Consider the following 25,751-nt stretch of genomic DNA (forward strand, 5'->3'; position numbering starts at 1 on the left):
ACTCCTTTTCCCCTTGCCCTCTTTAGAGCTGCCTGTCCTGCTTTCTGCCTGACCATCTCCACTAGACACACTCTGAGCATCAGATAGCGAACAACATCACTGTTAAATAAGGACACATTCCCAAGCCCTGATATTTTTAGGCTACACCATGGATAGCAAGGCCAGATTATCAAAAAAATCAGGTTACTATTTGTCTGATATTCTGTTAGAGAAATGATGTGCTGGGGCGATGAGAGGTGATGGAAGGGCTGCAGAATGCAAGGCAATGATAGGAAACAATACAGCATTGGAATGGGTGGAAGAAAACCCTTGGGGTTGGCAGGGGTGGCATTTTGGGAGGACTTTTGAAGCAGATCCACATTGGAAGAACATCCTCGGTGGCTGAGAGGACTGAAAGCTATAGGGCCAAAGAGTTGGTTCACATTGGAACATTTTTGCTGGGGGTTTTGCTATGTTAATGTATTTTGCTGTTTGGTGACTCATACTTCATTGTATCTCTCTAGCAATAAGTGTTATTTTAACAGTTTGGCAGATGAACAATTTATTGCATAAATGGGTTTTTCCATTCTCCAGCCTCCTCTCCTGTCTCCCCTGGTGCAGGCAATGTATAGTTTATGAGAGCTTTGCAATGACTTGGACCATCATCCTTTCACAACCCAGGGAATGGTGGATGCCCTCAGCATCAGCGATGCCTCAGGATGGGAGTGGGGTGGTGGTAACAGTCTGCCTGGCCACACAACCCCCACCACTGATGTGTCCTTAACCATCCTTCACACGAGGGCCACAGGAGCCACAGAAGGCTGCCTGGGGGTCTCAGGGTGTGCTGGCCTTCCCAGGGCTCACATGGCAATGCTGGAGCAGAGGCCAAGGGGCACAAAGGCAGCAGCAGAGCTGAGCGGAGGCTTCCTCCAGCCAACACTGCACACACACCTAAGAGCACTCCTGTCAAAATCAGCAAAATACCAAAAGGCTCTCTGGGGCTGCTGGGCCTGGGAGGAGGGAGACGAACTGTCTTGTCTTTATTCTGCCAGCACTTAAGCAGCTGCAACAAGTTTTGGCTCACAAAACAGCTGTAAAAATACCAGTCCTGGTTCCAATGCTGGGAGATGAGGGCTCTCATACTTACTAAGAGAGATATGAGATATGTTTGCCATAAGCCATATCCTATATTAAATACCATGCAAAGAGTCCTAAAAGGAATAACAAAGTAATTATAGAAACCAGAGATGGAAAAATCCTGTAGTCTCCTGCACCCTGCTCAGTACAAGACCACTCAGTGTGGGGCAAGCTTCAGAACTCTGACTTTTAAAGGGAAGTTTTAATAAACACTGAGAAATGTTTCTAAATATTTAGAAAACCCAAACCAACAGATTTCCAAGCCAAGCTGTACAAACAGAAAATGAATTTAGAAAACTGTTAGAATTCAACAGCTTTTGCGTGCATCAAAATGTATTTCTCTGAACAGCAAGCATCACCTCATGGGCATGATGCTGCAAACTGAGCCATAAGGATGCTCAGCCCTTTGCAGAATCAGGCCTGAATGAATACCTACCGTGGCTTTCCCCTTGTTTCCCTGGAAATCAATAGCAGAAGCCTCAGTGATGCAAAAAGCTTAATGCTTTAGGACATACTCTGTGAAACAGTCAAATGTGAGCAAAGCCAAGCTAGACAGAACAGAGCTTTACATTTTCCTGTGAAATACCGGAGTGTTGCAGGAGGAAAATTAATTTGCTTCATCATTAGGAAGAAAAAAAACCACAAACCAAAACAAAACCCAACACAGTAACAAATCTCTAAGGAGAAAGGGAATTGTTTCTCTGTTAACTACTTGGAGACAAAGCACTGGAAGAAAAATTTCCAGTTCCAATAATGTCATAACCTGATTATTGCCTGCACAGAAGAGCTAAAACACTTGCAGAACAATGAGTAAGAAATTAAGTTTTAAATTGAGTGCTGGTCCTATCTTGTGTCACTTCTTTTATTCCAGGAGAAAGGACACTGCTGAGCTCATTTTGTATACAGCAGAGTGAGATGCCTGGATGCAGACACCATTTAGTCATCTCATATACGTTTCTCCCCATTTCTTTCTCCAGGAGGAATGACAAATCTAGAAATGTGACTGCACTTTGTTTTATTATGGTATTGATTTTTCTGCAAAGGGAAAGTGCATTTATCCCCCAGGTCTGTGTGCTGGCAAGAAAGGGTTAACAAAATGTTTATCACAAAGCTGGCTTCAGAGTTGAAAGTAATGTGATCAGTAATGAATTTTGTGTTACATTAGGTTGTATAAATGGACAGACAAGCGCAGACAACAAGTGGCCAGGAGTCGGGGCTAATCTAATGATGTAAAAATAGAGACAGCACCAATTATACTTGGGGCCAGCTCAGAGCTCCTGCAGGGACTGCAAATGAATAGGTACAAATCAAATTACTGACTAATAGACGCACTACAAGAGAGGGCAGTCAATGCTAAATACATTAGGGCCTTGTGACCTCTCTGCTCTGAACAGCAGAATCCTAAATTTGACTTAAAAAAAAAATAATCAAAGAAACTCTTGTTCGTTTCAGGAGAGAAACAGAACAATGTTATTTGTGAAATGATTTGAGACACTTAGGGGTGGTTCTTTTTTTGTTTGTTCCCCTCCGACCACGTTGTGTACGTCACCCTTTGCAAGCTGACAGGGGGAGGTTGCTTTTAGAACAAGGAGAAATAGTCTTTGTGCAAAGTTAAGACCTGATAACAATACTGTTATGTTACATACCAAAACATTTCAAAGCCATGTGCCTCTTTGTGGTGATGTTTTTAACTGCTACTTCACCGGCTGTGTCTGTATCAAAAATAAAATATTTCTTAAAAAAAAAGCCTTGATTTAAGAAAAAGAAAAATAGAAAAGGAATGTCCCCACACCACCATTGACAGGAAATAAATGCAGCTGATCAACCTGTTATCAAAAGGCAGAAAGTCACAGCGGTCTCGTGGTATCAGTGCTCCCTTTAGAAACATCAACAGACTTTTTCTACAAATAGCAATGAATCTAAATTCACACCAGAACCATTTGTGGTATCAGCATCTTCCCCCCTCTGCCCACCCTGCCCTCCCTTGCTCCTTAAATAATGTATGACCTGGAAGAAATTCCACTGCAAACTCCTGGGGCTGGTGGCAAACGGGATTTGGACACCTGGGAAATGGTTGGGAAATAAAAAATGCCCTTGTTGGCCTTGGCAGGGCTGTGGGATGGGGTTGCTCCAGAGGCAGTGACTTGGGCAGGAGAGAGAAAAAAAAGGCAATGTTGGAATGCTTGATGTCCTGCACAGAGAAGCTGCACTGCTGTTGCATGTGAGAAACAGCTAACAAAACCATGTTAAAGTGTGTGCAATGCAGATGCTGCTCTTCTTATCCAGCACTTCAAAAATGATGGCTCCTAAAGAGCCCTGAATTTTCATTTCTCTTAAACGAGGCTCATCTAAATAAACCTTTTGTAGGAAGAACTGCACTGAGCTGTAGACTTGAGGGGTATGTCATCTCTGACCCTGGGATGAATATTCTGAAAGTTCAAAGGCTGCTTTTAGCATCAATGTCATTTGATATGCCAGTGTGTTTGCTGCCCAAGCTGGTTCTGCATCAAACCTATGCAGAGAACTTTCTTGCAGAACTGCTCTTCAGAGGGCAAATAATTTGTTCTGTGTTCCTCTATGCCATGTCCAAGTTAGCATTAAGACCAACTGAGGAGAGGGAAGGGGAAAATCGTCTAGGAAAAACTAAAAGGAAGAGGAAGTAAAGAAAGAAGAAAGGGAGGGAAGGGGAAAGGTACAGATGGAAGCTCTACACAGAGCTAATCCTGTTCCTGAAACTCAGTGTACAGGTACATCTATGTCTAGGCAGCTGCTTATCTCTGAACATAGTTTATGACCTAAGGACATTTTCTCTTTTGGAAAATACCCAGGAAGGATGCTCCTTGGATCAGGAGCACAGGGAAGCAGCTCACTCTCCTCCATCTGGCAGAGGAGCACGGTCCCCACCTCAGCCAGCCACACCAGACAGTGTGTGACTTCACTTCCCCAAATGACAAATTTCACAGAAGGATTTCAAAAACATCCCCCTGCAAAGCTCAAAGCTGTCAAGACCCGAGTGCTGCTCAGGCTGGTGTAACCACACAGCTTTGGCTGGGGACTAGGATGCCAACTGCCCTGAGCACCGATCCTGGATTCATACAGGCTATTCCCTAACAGCACGTCTAATTAGCTCCACTTACTTACATCCCATTAATCAGGTTAAAGAGTTTGCTTCAACATATGAGCTTCCTTCATCGCATTATGAGTTTGTACATGAAATTTGGAAGGAATCCAGAGGGTTTCTTCCAAGGGCCAGGCGCAGGGTGCTCTGCAGCACTTGCACCTCACCACTGTGCCACTGGCTTTCCACAGGTGGTAGTTGACAGACTTGGAGTTTTGGAAGAAAATGAGCCTTTTAAATTCATTTATTTCTTTTTAACTGAAATTTTATAATGAGCTTTAAACCCCTTGCTTTAAACCCATCACACCTTGCAGGTTGTACTAATTGTGATGGTGCCAGACTCACACCCTTCCCCGTTCAGGCCTACAGACCTGGTTCTGAGGTGTGACATTTGGGGAGCGCTTTGCATTTTTTAATAAGCTCTCTGACAAGTATTCTTGAGACAAGGTAGATTCTTGAGACAAGGTTATTTTGCTCCACAAACTAGAGTGGAAGCTGAGCCATGGGATACATGTCCACAAAAAGCAATTCTACTCTTGCATGTCCACAGAACAGCTCCACTGCTTGTAAAACGCTGCAGCAATGTGGATTTGGGTATGCTTTGTCAAAATAAATTAGGTATGAATATAAGTACAACATTCAGGCAGCCAAGCAAATTGTAATGGAGAAGCCGAAGCAGACGGGCACGGACTGGAATCACACACTGCAAACACAGGAAGCCCCATCCTGCATCTCCACAGCTGCCCAGACTCCAGCAGTTCTTTCTGGCAGAAAAGCCAGGGGTTTGACAGTGGCAGCAGGGAATTTTTCACTAAAGGAAGTTTGCAGCATTGCCTAGTATGACAAAATAACCTGGGCAGTGATGAATGCTTATTTGGTTTATATATTGACACTTCTCCCCTGGAAATCAGTCTGTTGTGTTAGTCTCTTCAAGAGTAAATCTACTCTTCTGTCACTGTGCTATGGGCTTTATTGTAATAAACCCCAAAAATGCAGAGAATGGGTTTTGATCTGCTGAATCATGTGAAAGTTGAGCCTAAAGTTGTGCCTAGATTTAACATCCTGCTAAACCGTTCAGCCAGGTCAAAGGAGGGAGGAGAAGCTGGTTCAAAACTCTCCAGGGTTGAGAACACCTTTCTTCTTGGTGCTGCAGATGTAGAGCTGCACCGTGTCACTAACTCCTTTCTGGGACTGAATGACAGATTCACTGTTTTTTCCTTCAGGCCAGACTTCATCTTAAGTGGATATGACTGGGGGTCTAATGAATTTGGGTCCCTGAGATGTGCACAGACCATGCTCTGCCTCTGTAGGAAGAACCCACATCAGAGGAATGTGTCTCCTGAGCTTCAGTGTGCTTAACTCCCATGGTACAAAACAGGGGACAGCCATAGAAATCCTCTTTTACAGATAAATTTCAGAAAACATCCTCTTTCTCACACTGTAAAGGCTTGGTCCCTTGTTATAGACTAATTCTCCATATTATGCCTAGAAATTACCAAAATGCATTTGAAAGCTTAAGAAATGTACTTGTTGAAGGAATACATAAATCAGAGGATTTACTGATTGCAGCATTTTTGGAGGGAAAGATTTCTAGGCTGGGCTGGCAATTCCTGCACATCCAGTTTGAGTGTGTACTGTCAGTGATATCTGCCTCCTGGAAGCACAGTTTCATAAATCACAATACTAGCTTTTCTTTTCTTCTTGTTTTTTTGGAGAATGCAATGTGAAGCTCCAGCACATGCTCAGAAACTACACTGCAAATGTAAATATTGTAGCTGCTGGAAAACAAAGCTTTGCAAGCAAAAGAGGTCACTGACCACTAACATTGGATGAGGAGACCTTCTTTTTTTATTTTCTTCAGTGACAGTTTGACAGAAACTGAAACAGCAAAAACATCTTTGTGCATCTTTGCCAATTTACGCCTTCTTTGGAATTAAATGTGTATCTAAGGCTGACAGCTTATGTACAGCAGACTCCACTTAAGATAGACGTGGGTCGTCTGGGTAATTGGATAACAAGGAGAAAAGCTGGTTTCCCAATCAAGTCAACTAGCTGGATGACTGGAGTTATCATTTAGGTCACAAGGGAAGTAGATTTTTGGGGGGGGGTCATTTTCCAGACCTGGTTCTTCTCCCATCCACTGCTCGACAGCCCTTGGCAACTAGTCCAAAGCAGGAGGTGGAGAAGATCTGCCAAGCCATCTAATTCCCCTTCCTTGTAAATTCTAGATTATTCCTCATGTTTTTAGCATCCTCCAGTTTGATGTTTCCTGTATAACCAATCTGTGGATCATTTCTGACTTTATCAGTAGCCTCACTGGACCAGTGAGGTGTTGCCAACCCTCCTGTGCAATGCAACAGGGTAGGTTAGAAACAAAGACCCTGTGAACATTTACTCCCCAAAGTGCTCTGTGTACCGTGAGCGTGCGTTTCCTCCACTCTACTGCAGCATATCAGCCCTGATTACTATATAAATCTGTGTCAGCTATGTCCTAACAGTTAAGGCATTAAAAGAATCTATTTATCTCCTGCCATTAAGTGCGTGTCAGGACCAGTTGAGCACTTGATAAAGTCTCACTGTCCATCTTACTGCCCATTTTGTCTTTGTCCACACAGAGGACCTGACCACTGCACATGAACATCTCTTCACACTCGGTTAGAAATTGTCATTAATTCATGTTTTAGTTTGAATAAGACTTTGCAAGTTTCATTAAATCTCTGCAAAATGCATTTAAGGACTGAAGAGAATCCAAGGAGCACAGACATGCATAACATCAAGGCATGCACAGGTTAAAATAAGTCCTGTTAGGACTATTAGAGGGAGGTTTATAAAACCCAATGCAGAAATACAAATACAAATGCTGTCTGTGGAACCAGTACCAATAGGTAAATCAACTACCAACAAGCACATTTACAGTGTTGACCTTTGCCAAACTCTTTTGTCTTTTTATTGAGTGGGCAGGAGACAGTCCACGGAAGAAAATGGAACATCTTCCCATGATCATTCAGTTCAGCCTGGGTTTGTTAAGACCTAAGTGGTTTGTGGGGGAAGTGAAAACTATCCCACTTGTTACAAAGACACCTCTTCTTTGAAGCAAAGGGTAATGCACCTCCAAAACTTATCTCCCCCCATTTATTAAGCAGCAGACAGATGCTAGCACTTTACCGTGCCCCACAGCTTGACAAATGACAAATGGCTGGCTGGCAGCCTGCTGCAAGGGCAGCCCCACACCTTGTGCTAGTTGACTCCCTAGGCAAGTGCAGTTTTCCAGGTATTGTCTGAGCAGGAGAGGACTTTTTATAGCCATCTAGTAAGATGAGCTCAAGAGCTGTTAGAGGATGGAAGTGGAAAGGGCACGGGAGTTCACAGCCTTATCATTACGTTTTCTCTGCTGCACTGAGTCACCACATGCCCAAATGCTGAGAATAAAGTATGTTAGTGGTAGAGAGAATCCCACAACAGGCAGGAAAAAAGAGTGTAATGACAGCCAGAGGAGGGTGGTGGGATGGGGTGAGCGGGGTCAATGCTCAAGTTACTCACTTTTGCCTCTTACATTTACTGCTTTGAGATGGCATCTATCTTACACTCATTATGAACATTTATGTGTCTGGAATAAAAGCAGGGAGAAATCTTTGGATGAATTTTAGCTCAGTGATGGCATCTCTACAAACAACTTCTTTCTGTCTTTACACCTGCAGTACTGTGAGACCAATCTCATGCCAAAGTAGTTGGCACCTGCTCCTATCGGCTGTGTTTGGAGAAACTGGAAGGAAAATAGAGACCTCTGCCCCTGACAGCTCTCAGTTTACAATACAATATCACGTCTGGCCCAGTCAGTTACCTCAACTTGGCATGTCTAGATGGTTTCAGCTTTTGGTGAAAGTATTTCCCTCACCTTTCCCCTAACATACATGACCTGAGGGAGAGCCCAGAGCAGCACAAGGCCCTCAGTAATACACAAAGGCAACAGAAATAGGAAGAGACAGCTTGTGCTCTACACAACCTTCCTGTAACGTCCATAGGTTGACATTCCCATACGTTTCTGCTAGAGCTTGTCCTCTTTTTCCTTCCCAGGCAAGCTGCCAGTAGACTGACAAGCGAGCTGGCAGCTGATGTTAGAAGCCACCATTACTTTTAGCTGCTGGTCACAAAACAAATGGTGCATGGATCAAAGATAGGCCTAGTCCTTTTACTAGAGGGTGTTTTTTAAAACACGTCAAAATTAATGGAGACAATAAAACTGCAATTACTGTGCTTTAACGTTTCTGGGCATCTCCTACCACGGGGCCCCTTCTGAGCAGCATAATCTCTGACGTGCCATGCCATTTACTTAAACAGATGATATAATTTATCAATATAATGGACACTGATGAAGATGGATTAATTTGGATTACAGAACCAGCGCTTCGCAGGGGCTCTACTCAGGACACAAAATGAGGATATGTGTGATTATGACATCGTTTGGAGCAGGGTGGGCAAGGGCAGCAATCTGCACAGAAGCTCAAGATGCTCCTGAGTTGGCAGGGGAGAGAGGAGAGCCTTTGTACCAGCTATATAGTAAGGAAGCTTCAAGCATGAGTGTTTTTCTTCAAGTTACTTTAGGGTCCTCAGATTATGTTGATGCGATCTACCAGTATTTCCTTTTCAATAAGTGCCCTTGAAACCCCCGTAAGAGTGAATCAATCAGAGAGGCAGCGTACAGAGAAAAGGAAGAGCAAAGCTTAAACAAAAAATCAAAATAAAAAATCACCATTGGGTGAGCTGTACGTGATCTCTGATCACACCTCTTCTTTGTACCTGTTCCTGATCCCACTATGTCCCTGCTGGGAGACTCGCACATCGCGTCAGCCAGGCGCTCCCGGAGGCCTTCTTCGGTGTGCTCCATGGAAGACATGTGACGGAGACCAAAGTTCTCAGGCCAGCTCCCACACACCTCCAGCAAGGTCACACTCCGGTCAAAGGCACCTTCAACAAACAAATGGGAGACGTTTGGGAGACCCTGGGACCAAAGTATTTCCACACATATTATTTACGGCATTGGAAAAGAAAGAAGCCCTTGCGTTTTGAGTTCCTGAATAGCTAATTTTAGTAGGTTAGTTCAAATGTTGGTGTTAACAGCACAGTGGGAGCAAGCAGAGCTTGAAGTACTGAGAAGCTTTGACCAAACAGCTGTAAACAAAAAGGTTAAATTAAAAACACAGACCCAATTCTGGCCTCACACTAGAGAGAGTCGGGAAACCGCCACAACGACACTGATGTGAATGGCGTGTAACGTTACAAAACTGGATGCGTGTCGTTAAGTACATGTTAGACAGCCAGAATGGATTTCTAAAGTTGATTTGTCCTTCACTGGGCTGCTGTTGAGCACCCTTCTTCCCCCTTCTCATCTCGAACAACGGAAACAGTCATTTTGTGCTTGCTGATGGGCAGAGATTTTAGTTAAAATCCCTTCCTTGCTTTTGAGCAGAGAAGGACGATGGTGTGGCAGACTGAGGAGGAAAGGAGGGCTGGCTTGCTTTCTGCCTGGTGTTTAAAGGAAAAACCGAGCCCTTCTTTCAATCTGGGATATCTGTGGATTTTCTCTGTCCCTGCACTGTGAGATTTTAGCTCAACAGAGACTCTTTTCATCATCAGTGTTTCCCTGAAGACACTGGTGATTGTGACGGAGCGCACGTACCCAATTCCTTAACTTGCAGTTGTTACCCCATCCACAGCAGGGTACGATGTTCTGCTGAACACAAAGATTAGATTCTGAATTCGAGATCACTTCAAAGTACAAATTAAAATGATTCTGCTTTATTATATAGCAAGTCTTCTGTGAAGGCTTACTTAAATCATTTCCACTTGGAACAAGATTACAGTTATGCTTTGTTGCTTCAAGCACATACCATTTACTCCACTATTAGGTAACTGAATATGCAGCATTTATTGTGCCTGGTTTCTGCCAGCCTACCGAGGGGAAAAAATGCAAATGCCAATGTTTCTCAAAGTTAAAAGTACATGAAACACGTCCTCGTTATCAGGCCTTTGGTTTTCCCCTTTGATCAGCCGTCAGAAACTATCTACACTTGTAGTCTGTGACTGTACAGCTTCACAGCACACTCCCTGCCACTGACAGGTGGTAATAGAAAGGGTGAGAGACCAAGCCCCGCGGCAGGCGTCCCTTCCTCTGATAACGGCCAAAGTACCGGGTGATAACCGTTAGTAAACACTCGGGCAGCCGGTTAATCCATACATCAGCAAAGAGGGGCAGATAATTTTGAACTCTAATGGCATGGACAAAAGCACCAGGGCTGGCATTCAGGGATTTATATGGGCTGCAATGGTGACTTCTGGCTCCTGAATTTCATCGGCGCGCACAGCTTTGATTTATCTCTTTGCCTGCCTGCAGAGTAGATTCCTGGCACTAGAAAACCATCAACACTAAAATGGACCTCTACAAAATGGGACCGTGGCTCTTCTGTGATGCATGCACTTGAACTCTGGATGAATCCCAGTTTAAACCAAGAGGAGGAATGACCAAATATTTCAACTTTTAATGGGTCTTTGGATTTATAAGGTTACTCCAGTCTACTAATTTGTTTTAGAGCAAGGGTTCTTGAAGCTTGTTTGAGAAAATGCAGTGAGGAGGCAAAGTCATTTTGATGATGTTTAAGTCTCTGCAACATTTCCATACTGTCAGCTATCCTAACCGCAGGAGGAAAGGCAAAATTCGGTCTTTTCTTAAAGCTTCTTTTTTCAAGTCGCCCTTCTACAGTTTCATGCCACCCTGAGACTCTCACTCTGTGTATATTCCAAGACCCCAGTGATTTCAGCTGCTTGTGATGCACCTGGAAGAGCTATCAGGGCTTTTAAACCTGCAGCCCAAAGCTCCAGGGTGGCAGCGGGAGACAACGAGCTCCCACAGGTTTGCAGCATTGTGCCAGAGATGAGAAATCTTTTCTTTACTAGTGTCTGCCCTTATTCTGAAGTGAGAAATGAGAGTGTTTCTGCTCCTATAAGCAGACATATGAAAAATAAGGCAAATGGCTTTTGAAGCTCTGCCAAGATGCCTGCATGTGTGTACAGGCAGAAACTTCATAGTGAGCTGGTCTCTGGCTCCTGAGATACTTGAGTGAGAGCAAAGGAGACAAGTGCAGCGTTAGCTCCACAATCAGGGCCAAGAGCTGCCAAAACTTCTTAGCAGCAACGTGTGAGGTTTTAAGTGTTAATGCAAATACAGGTTAGAGGGATTAACCACACAGAAAGTGTTCTTGCAAAAAAAACCTGTGGGGCTGGTGAAGCTCTAGTTTTATCTTTCCTCCCTTCTCACTCCTTTTCCATCTTAGAAGCACACATCTGGCAACACAATTCATGTCCAGGCATCCAGCTACGATTCCTCAGCCACCACTGGGTCTGGCAGGGGATCACTCTGCCTGTGAGGAGCAGGCAGTGGGAGCAGAGGAGGTCAGTGCTCTGTCACCTGCTCTTGGTTGCAACAAACCCACAAATTCCTTATTCAACATACACCTTGATAAAATAGGTTCCACATAAAGCTGAAGATGGAGGTGTGGAACTGAGGTTTCTCATGGTGTGGGGGTAGAAAATGGGACTTTGATTGAACAGGTAGGTCTTCTCCTACCGTAAGTCCCTGTCCCTCTTTGATGTAAAACAAAACTGTTTCAGGAAAAACAGGACACGGTTGTCATGAACCTCCCTGTTCTTCTTGCCATCGCATCAGCAGACAGTAGAAGTATCACAGTAAAACCATTTTTTCAAGGCAGGATGAAGTCCTGGGTATTTTTACATCTTGGAAAAGTCTTCTATGAAGTGCATGAAATGGCAGGTGGGTTGCTTTCTCCCCAAGACCCTTTGGGAGCTTTGCCCTACGTACACCGTTACCAATGGCACACGAGCTAATGGCATTAAGCTTACACTGATAGCAGCTAACCATATCTCTGCTATTTATTAAATTGTAATCTCTGTCTGGCTGCCTTGCTCTCCCCTTTTCAATCCCAGTATCTCGGCTGATAACGTATCGAATTCCCCATCGTCAGCCAGAGAGAAGTTTACAAATAAACCTCAGTGGAGTGTCCTGCTCTCAAAACCCTCACAACCCGCAGCCAGAATGTAACTGCAGCACCAGTGTGGCTGAACAAGCTCCTGCTGATTCAAGGGATTACTGGAGGGTTGAGAGAAGGCAGGCTTCACCCTGCCTCTACTGACAAACCGCTGAAATCCTACTGACAGCCACCAGTATCAGGCCTTGAGGTGTGAAGCCTGGCCTTTCTTCTGCCCCCCAGACCTGATACAGCTTTTATGGCAGAGCAGGTCCCAGCCTAAAAGGAGCAATTCATTTAGAAACAACTCCAGATAGAAGCAAATTATGTAGTCAAACAATTACTAGTGAAATCCTGGTGAAACGTCATTAAATCACTAAATAAACGCCCCACTGACTTAAAAAATGTTTCGTTATTCTGCATGGTGCTTTCAGGCCAGCAGAACATTCACTTCACTATTTACTGAAGATGAAACTGGGTGGACATTAAGACCATCAGCCTCCTCTATATGATGCCCAAGCACCGTCCCAGATCCACAAATAAAAAACAACCCTAAATCAAAGCAAATAGAACCAGCAGAAACCTTGGCTCAAACACCTCGGTCTAAAGCGCTTTGTTTTGCAATCTCAGCGTGTTTAGCTTTACACTGCCCCAAACACTCCAAGCTAATTCTGCTCCACACACAGGGTTTTCCTATTAAAACTTTAATTTTCTCCTGATACTGATCTCCCACTTCTGTCCTTCCACTGACATTTGCCTCCCAACAAGCCCTGCCCTTTGCTCACGCTGCTGCTGGAGGGAGCAGAATCAGTCCCTCGCCTTCCTGCTCAATGTTTCTCGCATTTTATTAACGACAAAAGCTTCTATTATTGCTCATGCCAAATTGTCTTACTTAGAAGCACAGGATTTGTCTTTTGCATTGAAATTGTTTTAAGGCTTTTAATATAGAAGGAAAATAAATTCTACAGAAGGCAAGAAAAAAAGCCCCAAACTGTGGAAACATCCTTTCATTTCACAGTTAGCCCTACCAACCAAGAGCAAAAAAAACCCAGAGAAGCTCATTTTCCTCGCTGAAAAATCTAGTAGTAAAAAGTGTTTTTTACAAAATACTTTAATGCTTCTAGTGTGTTATTTTTCTAAGTCAAAATAGCTAAGCTAAATCTTTCACCATGGCCCTTTAATTCAAAAGCCAGGGGAAATTTTTTTCATTAAACCTCTGGATGGCTTTGTTTAAAATATGAAATCAAGTAGCTCCATTTCCTGTCTTCTAAGGAACAGTAAATCAAAAAGAGTACGTTCTCCAAAAATACAGTAATGGTTCTATTAAAGAGCTTGACAGTTTTGAGCCTCACCTTGCATATTGCAACATAAGTGTGAGCAAAAATAACAAGAGTAAATAGGAGAGGAAATGACCTGCCAATTTTAACCGATAAAAGATGCATCCTTCTCATGAAAGGGATGAGGGTTCGACCCCCAGGGACGGCAGATCCTGGGGCGCGACCGAGACGGTTTTGGATGGAGAGGAGGGGCTGCCCATCACCAAGTCCCTGCCTTTCCTGGCCCCTTCAGAAGGAGGAACAGACTTTGAAGGGAGTCCCGATCCGCTTGGCACCGGATGCATCACTAACCACACGACAGAGCTGCCCAGAAAAACCTCGGCCAGGAGCGAGAACCCCATGGGCGTGTGAGGAACCAGCGTATGGAAATTCCTTGCCCAAAGTAGTGAGTCAAATTGTAACATACCCCGTTTAAATATTAATGGTTGAACTTTCCTACAGGGTTTGCCAATTCACTTCCACGCCATAACTTTGTTACTCCAGGGGGAATGCCACAAAGCAGCAGCTCTCAGTGCTTGAACTGAGACCTATGCAAAGGTCTTATTTAAGTGGCATCTCCCTGACCTGCCCCGTATCTGATTTTTGACCACGTGCCCGTGCTCAGCAGCACGTGCTGCTGATCCTCTCCAACACATAGCACACAAGTTGCCTCCCTGCTCTCTCACTGTATGTGTACACCAGCTTAGGTGTGACAGGACTTTGAAACAACTCACCTCCATGTGTGGCTGTTAAGTCAAGGTGTGAATGATAATTATTGTCTTTGGAAAGGACGGCGGGAGCTACAGCCTTTGCAAGCAATGCTATTTCCCTGTCATCTTCCCTCCCACGGAGTTCCTTTTTTTTCCAGAATCGCTCACAGTTCTGCTATAAACAGGACATTACTCACCAGCTCTGTATCCTGTGAGTGCATTTAATTAATGAAGACTTCAGTTGGGGTACCCAGTCCCACAGGCAATGAACACTTTCAAATCCCTTTGAACTTTTGGCTAAGTGAGGCCGAGAGGTTCCTGCATCCCTCCTCAGTGCACTACAGACTTGTAAACAAAATTACTGTTTATTCCTCTGTCATCATTTCTAAATGAGTTTTAAGCAAACATGCAGCTGCCTGGAGAAGTGGGCCCGGGAGGTTGCCCAGCCATTGCCCACGTCTGATGCAGCAGCAGCCATGTGCTCCTGCTCCCCAGCCTGGGACAGTGGCCAAGGCAAGGGATGGCAACCATCAGGATCACAGCGGTGCCGCGGTGTGAGCTCAGCAAGTCCTTAGAGACCATCTCACTCTCCTCCTCCTCCTCCCCAGCACTCCAACAAACGCTGTCTCCTCCAGCCCCACACAAAGGGTTAACCACAGGCTCTGTAGAAGTGTTTCAGATGATTAGGAACACAGCCAGCGATCACAGCCATCGTGAAGGTTTTCAAATGTGAGCTGGGCTGCGATTTTCAGAGCTGGAGCAGTGAGATATTTTAATAAATACATAAATCTTTTCAAGGAAAAACAAATATAGAGGAAAGAATGTAAACATTATTGTAAAATGCATAATAAAATGTCTGTTGTTTGTTAATTTTGCCCCTTATTATCCAGCCTATCTGTACCACCGATGTTGAAACACTTGCCTTGTCTTTTTTTTTTTTAAACTCCCTTATTCATTTAAAAATAGTTTCCTGCATGTTATATGAATAAGCAAAACCTAAGGTCCTAAATCCAGGAGAACTTTGAAGTATGAAACCCGTGGTCTATGGGAACTATGTTTTCATTAATCAAAGTAGATGTTTCTAAAGCCATCAGATTTATCATGACTGGATTTCATATGTGAAACCCAATATATACACAGACATACACTGCTTGTCCTTTTGGATTAGTTCTGACCTTTTACTCTCCTTTCTGAAGGATCTGCCTTTCCTCAGAGCAAGGCTGCCCTGTTTTACCACTGCAGCAGCCAAAGGAGCCTTGACAAAGTACGTTTTCAACTCTCCGCTTTCTGTGTCTGAGTCTGGGTTAAGGTCAAAACATAAATGATTAAGTATATTTATTAAACTCTGCCTTTGCCTCGAATGCTCCCTGCAACTCTGCTTTATGCCATCCAAACTGCAGCTTCACACCAGCCCGCTGGTAATACACCTGGTCACCAAACGAGGGACCCGAGTGTCACCACAGCCCCGGGCTGGCAAAAGCTGAACTAAGACGCCAGAGCCCCTCCGGAGGGCTCCTGCAGCTCTGGCCGAGCTCCTGGCTTCCCCAGAGGCACAGAGGTTAGCAAAAGGACACGGTAGAGAGACAGGATGGTTTAAAAACTGGAGGCAGGATGTGACATCCATCCAAAGCAGGACTTAAAAGATAAAAATGCCAAAAATCTGTGTTTGGTGTCATGGGGGAAATTGGTGCCGTGGTTTCGCAGCACCAGAAGCACGGGACTTTGTCATCTTGCTTAAAAGGACAAGATGCTGGGGGCAAGCACAAGCTCTGCTGTGGGCACAGGGAGGGTGCAGCTCAGTCACAACCTAACCAATACAGTGCACTGAAAAATTACATAACCGTGTCCATTCTTTTTGCAATACTGGATGCAATTTACTTGGCATTCTTAAAGTAAAAAGAGATGGAAACTACAGTATCGCTGGATGCTATGATTTTAAAAACAAAATGCTCCCTCATAATACAACTAATTTCCAAGAGTATGACAAGATTCTTGCACCTTTTCACTCTTCACAGCTTCACAGAATCAGAACGCCTGGAAAAAACTCAGGAATGCTATGATCAGCCCCAAGCCCCCTCAGAGATTAACATTTCTTTACACTTAATCCTGATGCAAAGTAGAGTATCCTGAAACTCAGAGAGTTCTGCACAAGGCAGGGGACTTGGGGTGGGTGACTGTTACCAGGTACGATGCTGCACAGCAGAAACTTCACCTGATGTTCTTTCAACCTCTAGGTCTGGAAATTTCATTAAAAAAGGATTCGCGAAAGATCTTCAGCCCTTTCTAGTTTTTGCAAGGTTGGAAACGTTTTCTTGTGGTATTCACATGCTTATAATCCTCAGTCCTGGTTAAAATTAGAGAATCCAGTATTTTTTTTTCTCCTAGTAAAGTTTCTCACTCTCTGAAGAGCTATGACTTAGTTAAGCTTACAATAAGATGATTATTGGGATTTTCAAGAATGCCTAGGAAATTTAAGCACACAATGAATTCCATTAAATCTCAGTGGAGGCTTTTTTTTTTTTGATGAGTCTTTATTTTGTTTTACTTCTCAGCTGAATGAAAGCCATGATTTTATGATGCTGAAGTCTTTGTATTGACTGCCCTGGGAAAAGCTGTGTAAGAGGCAGCAAGGATACATCTGGTACTTCTGTGACACTGCATAACGATCGTTATTTGCTTGTTTGTTTCTATTGTCAAATTCACTTCTGAAATCCTTGGAAGAGGTTTGCAGGCATACCCTGTCCTAGCAAGCTCACTTTGCAAGGCACACATATGCCAGTTCCACTGGAGAGGCTTTAATAATGTATTACTTCCCTTAAGAAAACAGCAAGATTTATCTTGCTTATTATCAATGTCATGGCATGTGCAAACACACACACACACATCCACGTACAAAAGACACAGAATGGATTATAAAAGGCTCATATTTACCCACAAGTAAGGAAAGATCTGACAGCTCATTGGGCTTTTCTGGATAACTATGATCTTATGTTACACTTCGAGACACAAGTGTGGATTTGTCATATTGCTTGAGAATTAGTGGTAACTGTATGAGCCAAGGAATTTAATTCCGATTGTTTCATGTGAGTGAAAAAAACCTTAAGTGTTGAAAAAACATTGGAACTGTGCTAGATACTAATATATCACTCAAATTGTAATGGGAGACACTTTCTTGGGTAACAGAAACAGAGAGTGTAATGCTTATTAAGGCCAAGTTCATTGTGGGTACAGTTGCTTTGCAGCTGAATGGCAGGAGATCCTCTGCTTTAAACCTGCCACAAAGGAGAGGTGAAGGCTTCACCATCAAAGACCTGCCTGGCTGGAGTGGCACAGGAGAGACGGATGTGGCCTCGTGCTGCCCTGAATCCTGCCCAAGTATCCTTCACACCTCCCACACTGCACATTGAGCCTACCAGAGACAGAGACTTCTGCTGGCATTAGGCAAATTTCTTCTTTGTAGTAATATGCACACAGAGAAATGTTCCTCAACAAGCAAAGATAACACGGTGGTTTCTTATCAGCTAGGGGAAGGCTTGCAGAAGAGAGTCTGTAGGAAAGTGGCTGAGCAGCCATCAAAGCTCTGGAGATGTGACATTTGGTTTATATCACTAGCAACCAGTTCAGAATGAAACTGAAATATTTTTTTGTATTATAAGAGCAAACGTTTCTCTGGTCTTATATCACCTTTTCCAGAAGAAACATTTCACAACCCAACTGACATAGGAACCAAAATATTTTCCTAAGGTGCATCACTAATCCCACGCAGGGCCTCTAACTTGTAATTTATTTGTCTTACCTCACTATGAGATAATGTACGCGTCAGTTCCAAGCTACTGTCTAATAACCACTTGTACACAGGATAAATAAATCCCACTTGCAGATACTAGGCACTTGGCTGGGTGTTTGGGAAGAGCTTGGAGGGTGACTTCGACTTTGCTTCCCAGCAGGCACATGATAGCACCCCAGCCCCTGCCTTCATCTCCCTGCCTACCACTGCCAGCCCAGAGCTGCAAAACCATTCACAGCATTTGTAAACAGGAGGCATCTGTGGCTTGCAACCACTTTGTAGAAATTAACATGTTTGAGTCATTTATAGCAGGAGTTTCCAGGTCAGGAATGTAATTCCTTGCCACATACCTATGTTGTAATCAGCTTTTCCTTAGGGAATGACAGAGAGGTGATGACCTTCTGGCACTTTCTGTAGCAAATGCCACTGAGTTAATATTCAATTTATTAAGGTTATATCTAGTAGTACGTACACAGCCTGCTGTAAGCACAGCTTCCTACAAGTATTAACTTCTTTCACAAAGGGCACGAGATGTATTCAGGTATTAAACCAGAGTGATGGAAACGTTTGTGTTTGGGGCAGCTGAGAGGCTGCCGTAAGGATTCTGCGACACTAACATCAGGAACCGGTTTGCAAACTTAGTCTTGCTACTTATTAATTGAGCAATCAAGATCAAGGAAGGGAGAAGAGACTGTAAAACATACCTAGAGGGCCAAATCCCCAGCTGAGGCAAAACGAGTTATCTGTGCTGATATAAAGCTTTATTCCTTACACCAAGGAACAGCTGGAACATCAAGGTTTAAATAATTCACCCAGTGTCACTGGGCAAGTCTGTGTCAGGGCTTCCCAGAAAGAAATCTTCTGTCTGAGGACAACCTTGTGCAACATCACATCTCCCTAGAAGGTATCAAAACATGGATGTGACCTCCTGAGCCACCAAGTCCTGCCCAGGCAGCAGGTCCCAGGTACCCTTCCATCAGCTCTGGGTGTTTTGGAAATTGCTGGCTCCAAGTCTCTAGATCCCTCCAAGAACACTAGGAAAATATGTTTCTTTAAGGGCTACAGAAAAATGTGAAATTTTATGTTTAGAAAATAATAAAAATTTGAAAAACCTTAAACTTGTTTCCTTGTAAGCCTTCCAAGTCCAGGAAGATAAATTCTTTTGGCCCGATTCTGAATTCATTAAAAGCACGTGCCAAGTTGCACAAGCTAGTTTACTAAGCTCCAACAAGGACTGGACCTACAAAGCACTGAAATCTCTGGTCCCAAGCCAGCTTAAGCATTATAACATATATATGCTTATAATTTTAAGCATGCAAACAGCCATAGTGACTTTAAGGGTAGTATATATATACGCTAAAAGTTAAGTGTGTGTGCTGAAGAAGGGCCAGAGCACTTGGTGACTCACACCAAGGTCTGAACTCCTACCAAACCCTGTTCCACAGGAGGGATTTCACTCCAGCCTGGCAGGCACTGGAAGGGACAGGCAGGACCCAGCTGGTCAGGAGCCAGCACACCCATCCTTGCTGCCTGAAGTTTTCCTCTGCATACATTGAGGAGGTTTTGCCCTTGTCACTTACATTATCCATCAGACATCTGGTGGCTGGATAAGGCAGAGCGACGTTGCAAGGTGAGATGATGGAGTGAAAAAATTATTGCAGCTGGCATGTCCTAGCCTAAGGCTTTCGGTCATTTAACTCATCTCACTCTCATCCTCAGCAAAGACTGTACTCAAAGGGCAGGAGATTTACCCTTCCACATGCCTCATGTTTGCACTTGGCAATTTGCAGTAACAACTCCAAATGCAAACAGGAGTTAGGCAAAGGCAGCTCACCATTCATGGCTAAAAGCAAAGCTTTCAGCAATAAGCAAGAACTACTTAAAAGAAAAAAGAGCCACACAAGGACTTTGACTCCCTCGACTAACACCACCATTTTTTAACTTCATAATGGTGCTCTGACTTCCCATTACAGAAATCACCAAAGGTTAAAGTCTGCTGCCAGATGCTCAGTGGAACTCCTTGATTTCAGATGAACGAGGCTGCTGCACACCAGTGGAGATGCTGACCAAAGGGACCTGCGAGATCTCTCCATCCACTGCACGCTTCTGTCCACCAGGGAACTGTCTCACTGCTTCAGCCATATACTCTCATCTGTATCACTGAGATAAATGGATCTCCCACAAAAGCAGAAAGGGACAGAAGTGGGTGCATCAACCCAAACAAATGCAAAAAAAAAATCCAAAATAGCAAGGGTAAGAGGAAAGTCTGGTAATTCACACAGTGCTGTTAATTTATGAAATGCAGTGTGCTCCAATTCAGAAACACAAGAACCCAGTTTTTACAGTCAATTTTCTTTTTTCTTCTTTCAATAAAACCCATTTCAGAGCACTGATGGCAAGGACAGATTTTGCAGTGATTTATGAAGCAATGCAACCTATAAGTTGAGATTAACCATTCAACCAGAGGTCATCCAAAGCTAAATGGATCAGGCACAGAGAGAGGGACAAAGGAGAAATTTTGGTGTCTGCAAGTCCAAACCATGATGCCCCAATTCCTTGCCTGACCCCACAGATTTCCCTGAATCCAGGAAGAATCACCCCAATTTTCCCAGCACCCGGCCCCTTCCCACATCCTGGATGGCCAAAATGGGTGTTTCTCCCTGCCTGATTCAGCCAGTCAGTTCTGCACACACTTTATAGCACCCTCTAAATACACTTTCTAGTACCAACCGGCTTAAGAACCACCGCAAACACGGGACCACTCACACACAGAGACTGAGCTGCCCCGTTACACACAGCCCCACCGATCAGGGGAGGAAAGCCCATCTCTCCCCAGGGACTCTGGCATCAAAACCTGGTGATCTCTGAGTTGCAATACTTAAATCTTCTTCTGAAATTATCTTCAGTCCACGTGAACAGGTCAATGATTATAACCATGCTGCTTGCCAAGGCAAGATGAACTCAGAGCTGCAGACTACCATTCTTGTGGACAATAAATACTCCACTTAAATCATAGCTTGTACACATTTGAAAGGATAAACCTGCTACTAATGACTGCAAATCAAAAGAGAAGATTCCAATTTTTATGCCAGAAAGCTAACAGAAATCTTCAGTGTGTTATAAACAAGTATCTATCATTATAAACTAAGTTCAGCATGTAAAAATCCAAAGATGGAGTTTATTGTCTTAATGGCTGAGAAATGACAAGTGTGTTTGGTTGAAGAGGAATTTAGCAAGAAGTAGTTCTGTACAAGAACTAAAATCCATCTTAAAACAAGAAAATCGCTGCTGACAGTTTTACAGTAGAATTAAGCCGCCGTGAACTCTCAGAAGTGGGGCTAATCGCAAGTTTCTGGGGAATTTAACATGGAAAAAGAAATCTGATGATTAGGGAGAATCCTGTAACTCAGGTAGAAGCTGGAGCTACACCTTTTCCAGTCTAAAATGTTGAGGGGTTTTTGGGATTGCTTTTGGACAGCCTTCTGAGCCACCTCCCTTCTGTCAGCAGAGTGACGATCTGTGAGCCCGTCAGAGCAACCACTATTCCAACCCTGTGTCCCAACGATCCTCCCATGAGCACAAAGCCACCTAAGAGTACACCTGGCACAAAGTGTCAGGAGGAAGAACCTGCTTTAGACCTGGAGAGAAGTGAATTCAAGGAGGTGAGCAAGTGAGTGTCAGGTCCAGGTTGATGAAGATACGAGAGGGATGCACCAGTTATGATGATGTGGCTCTGTAAATACAAGTAGAAGTATTTCCTACAGTGGGTGAACTCAAAGGTGGAAGTTGTCCAAGGGGAATCTCTCAAAAACCCTGGATAGCAGCAAAAAAAATGTGACAAATAAACTTGCCAAATGTTATAGTGCTCCGCTGAAAGATCAAGGTGAAAGGAGCCTCTGCATTGGAAGCCTTGGAACAAAGACAGAATTTCCTGGAACAGAGCACGTAACTGCTCAAACATCAGCCCATCATCTCAGTTGTGAACTGAAGAAATAACAATAATAATTTTACAGAGAGCGAAGAAAAAAGAAAGGGAGAGAAATGTAGTAAGATCCTTTGCCAGTTCCAGGTACACTGACCTCCCTATCTGCAGATTAACTTCAATCAGGGAAAGAGGAAAATAAGTGGAAGGTGAGATGAAGTAAAGAAAATAGTTTTATGTACAGTAAGTGACCAGACTGGAAATGTATCCTGGGAGAAGTAACTTTTCCTAAGCACACAAGTATTACCTTTAACACATTAAAAGGTCAAGAGAGACACAAGTAGTTTCATATATGGAGAATAGATTCAAAAGGTATGTTAGGGCACGTTCAAAGCACTGAGGGAAACAGTGTTGCGGCTCTGGGGTCTATCAAGCCATGTTTATTGATGTTCTTGCTAGCTGAGGCAAAGTTTGGGAACATGGATCATAACACCATTTTTATACCCTATAAAAGTACAATGTGAAGTGAGGAGAAATGGGGATTGTTGAGTTGTGCCAGGCAAATCCATTATAAAGAAGGAGCGTACTTTTTCGTGAGCCTTTTTACAATGCAGAGAGTAATTCTTTTCTTGCTGTGAAAAAAATTGGGAACCCTCCAAAGCACATGTTTCGTAAATCTCCAAAACGTGGCAAACAAGATTCCAAGAGGAGAAGTGTAGGAGGTGCAGTGTGAGAACAGAAGTTCAGGACAAGCTTCCTGCATGTCCTGGCACTGGGGACAGACAGACAAGGACCAGCCCAGGACCTCTGCTATCACACCTGCAGCCTATGCCCTGGCTCCCTCCCCCAGCCATTTGCCTCGTAACTGATACTAGAACTGATTTGGAACTGCACTGGAAGCTGGTTGTCATCCCTGCAGTCACAGAAGCTTTGGTTTAATTGCATTCAAACAGAAGGCAAAATTAGAGATGTTTAAGACCACCTGCATTTTCTGCTTAATCGAGCAGAGAACCACCTTTCTCATTCCAAGGTGCAGAATTAGCATCTTAGTGCCTTGTTTCTCCAAGACATTTGACCTTTGTAGCTTTAAAAACTAAGACACTGGCTAATTTTCATCTAGTTGGACACTGTTTGGAAACTACTGAGGAAGTAGGACAAGTTGGAGGTGTTTTGGTGAAATATTTAAACTGGAGAGCTGTGCTGAAGGCATCTTTTCCCCAGAGCCCATAAAGCCCTGCCAGGGTACAGCAGAAAGAAGGCCCAGAGATTATAAAGACCTTCAAATTCATAATTCAGTATTTTTCGTGTCAGCTTTGCAAGTCAGTCCCCAACCCATACCTAAACATGTTAGTTCATTAGGTGGGACAAGGGAAAGCATCACCTTAAGAAGTTACATCAGTATGGTCTTCTTTGGGTAGATGCAAAGAAGTCTGCAAGAATTCCCTTACTGAAATAATTTCCAACGCACTCTGAATATGGTGGTCCACAAAAGACCCCCTGCAGCCAACAATATGACTTCAGAACACCTCGAAAATTCAAACCAGATGAGTGCTGTGCCCATCTACATCAAAAAGCTGCCGTTTTTCAAACCATCCTGTTGTTAGGTCAGAAAGTCTGCGAGGTCTCAGCTTCTGGGGGCTGTGGCATCAAAAGTTTTAGGCAGGTTTAGAGAAGCCATCCTAATACTCACAGCAGTGAAGATAAACAGACAAAGCTGAGCTGGAAATCTCACTGTTCATAAAGAATAAAATTCACATCCATGCTGAGAGCAGGCACAAGGCCAATATACCATTTAAGACCCATTTTCAGGGCTTAGGAAGACTTAAGTGGTGCACAGACCTTCGGCACGGGAGGGGATTTTACCCTTAATAAACTCGCACGAGCCCATAGTGCAAATTTCTGTAGGACCTTTGACAGGGTGACAGCTACAGAAACATAATAATCCAACAAACTTGTAACCACTGAGTCCACCTACCCTTCTCATATAAATAATAGATCCAAGACAAAGGAAGTGGAAATTAGATGCTTGTGGTGAATTGCAGAGAGCCAAAGACCTTATAGGATACCCAGTACTTACATCTACACTTAATTAGGAGTGAAACTGCAGACATGAGACCTCAACATGTGGTATTCACATGTGGACTCAAAAATACTGTCAAAGCCAGTTTTCTTATGGTTAAAACGTTGAGGATATGATGCAGAGGGAATGTCTGGAGATGCCTGATCGACAGCTTCAGCTGTCTGTGTAAAGACACACTGTGCTCTACCAACTCAAATGCAGGGTTTGCTCTCTGTCTTTCTGCACTGATGCCAAATTTTGCCCTTGTACCCCATGCGGGTCAGACAGCTACAGAGAGGTCCTGAGATGTCTGTTGCATGTACTGATTGAGCAGTTAAATCTAAACAAGAAGAAATCTGAAATTCAGATGTTAGTGTCAGAACTAATAGGAAACAGGACACAGCTATAATACAAATACAGTGGTCCAAATTCTGGTCTGTGTTACGACTCAGCAAGTCCAATAAGAAGAGAGCAGGGAAAATGCATTCTGTTGTACATTAATGAAGAATTTTTTCTCATAGACTTCAAAATAAACTTGTACCTTTTTTCTGACTCTATGTAAAATCTGAGGAAAATTTTCTCGAAGAATAGGCATTGGACAAAATTGCTTGTTATCCTGATATTATCTGACTTCAGAGACACCTAAAACAGAATCGAGGTCTACTAGTGAAATCCCATTTCCACCAAAACCAACAGGAGTTTTGCTAAGGCCATTCAGTGGAGGCAGTTTCACATCAAATCTTTCAAGGAATATTATTTTCTGATGAGAAAAAAAAAACCCCATTAAAACACAAGTGTGGTTTTTTTCCCTACAGATATTTTAAAGAGATTTTAAAGAAGGCATCTAACAATTAAGAGTGCAAGTACATGAATGTCATCTTCATGTTGTGTATAAACAATTCATCATGAGGCATATGTCTGCAACACTGTAGTGAGTGGGACAAGCTCTCTGCAAACAAAACCAGAGACATCTGCAAATCGGATTGAAAATCTTTCTTTTTTAAAAAAACCAGAATGATTAAAAGTTGAAGAAACACTTCCATATGGAAGAATCTTACCCCAACAGGTCACCACAAAGACACTTCAAACACAATAAAACAGGAAGTGCTAAAAAAAGCATAGCAGCTCACAAAAACCCCCACAACCTTTTCCACAGAAAAAAAATATATGTCACCCTGGGTAGAAAAACCATTTGGCAGTGTAATGTGTCTTTAATCTGCTCAATTTGCTTATTATAGTAAAGGGTTAGAGAAATTTTCGAGCAGTGGCCAAAAATACTACAATGATATCCTTCCCTCAAAAAGTAAACTTAAAGTGAATTAACTTCTTTAACTTAAATATTTCAAAGCTGAAAGTACCCCCCATAGAAAATAAAAAGCTCCAAAAGTCCACAAAGGACGGTTTAGGTGCTCAAAGCCAGGACTAGTTGTTTGTCCATATACCCACTCTGCTTCCAAGGCAGCCCTACAGTGCTTGCAGGAGGTGAGCAGCAAACACCTAGCTGAGCTTTTTCTGTGCCTCTTACTGGGCTTGCAAAGGGCAAATATGCTTTGAGGCAACATGGAAAAAAATCCTAGTATTCCTTGACTCTAATGGTTGTGTGTATGGGGTTGAGAGTGAAGCACTTGGGAGCAGAACACAGAGGCATTGCTGGCACCAGAGTCAAACCGGAATACTTAACATC

The 25,751-nt window shown here is 43.4% G+C and overlaps 1 protein-coding gene across 9 annotated transcripts in view; it reads right to left on the minus strand.

Moving 5' to 3' along the window:
* BCAS3 (BCAS3 microtubule associated cell migration factor) overlaps positions 1–25,751 on the minus strand; it is a 344,925-nt gene that overhangs the window by 13,923 nt on the left and 305,251 nt on the right. For 3 of the 9 annotated variants that reach the window (XM_062012154.1, XM_062012152.1, XM_062012151.1), the window contains 2 exons: positions 9,032–9,199; positions 2,763–2,828 (listed from right to left, as the gene is read on the minus strand). In XM_062012154.1, the coding sequence (XP_061868138.1) occupies positions 2,763–2,828; positions 9,032–9,199 (234 nt within the window). Of the gene's footprint in view, positions 1–2,762; positions 2,829–8,984; positions 9,200–25,751 lie in introns of those variants that run through there. The other 6 variants (XM_062012155.1, XM_062012153.1, XM_062012159.1 and 3 more) reach the window with 4 other exon arrangements.

This window comes from Colius striatus, chromosome 20 (genome assembly GCF_028858725.1).
Source record: "Colius striatus isolate bColStr4 chromosome 20, bColStr4.1.hap1, whole genome shotgun sequence".
NCBI lineage: Eukaryota > Metazoa > Chordata > Aves > Coliiformes > Coliidae > Colius > Colius striatus.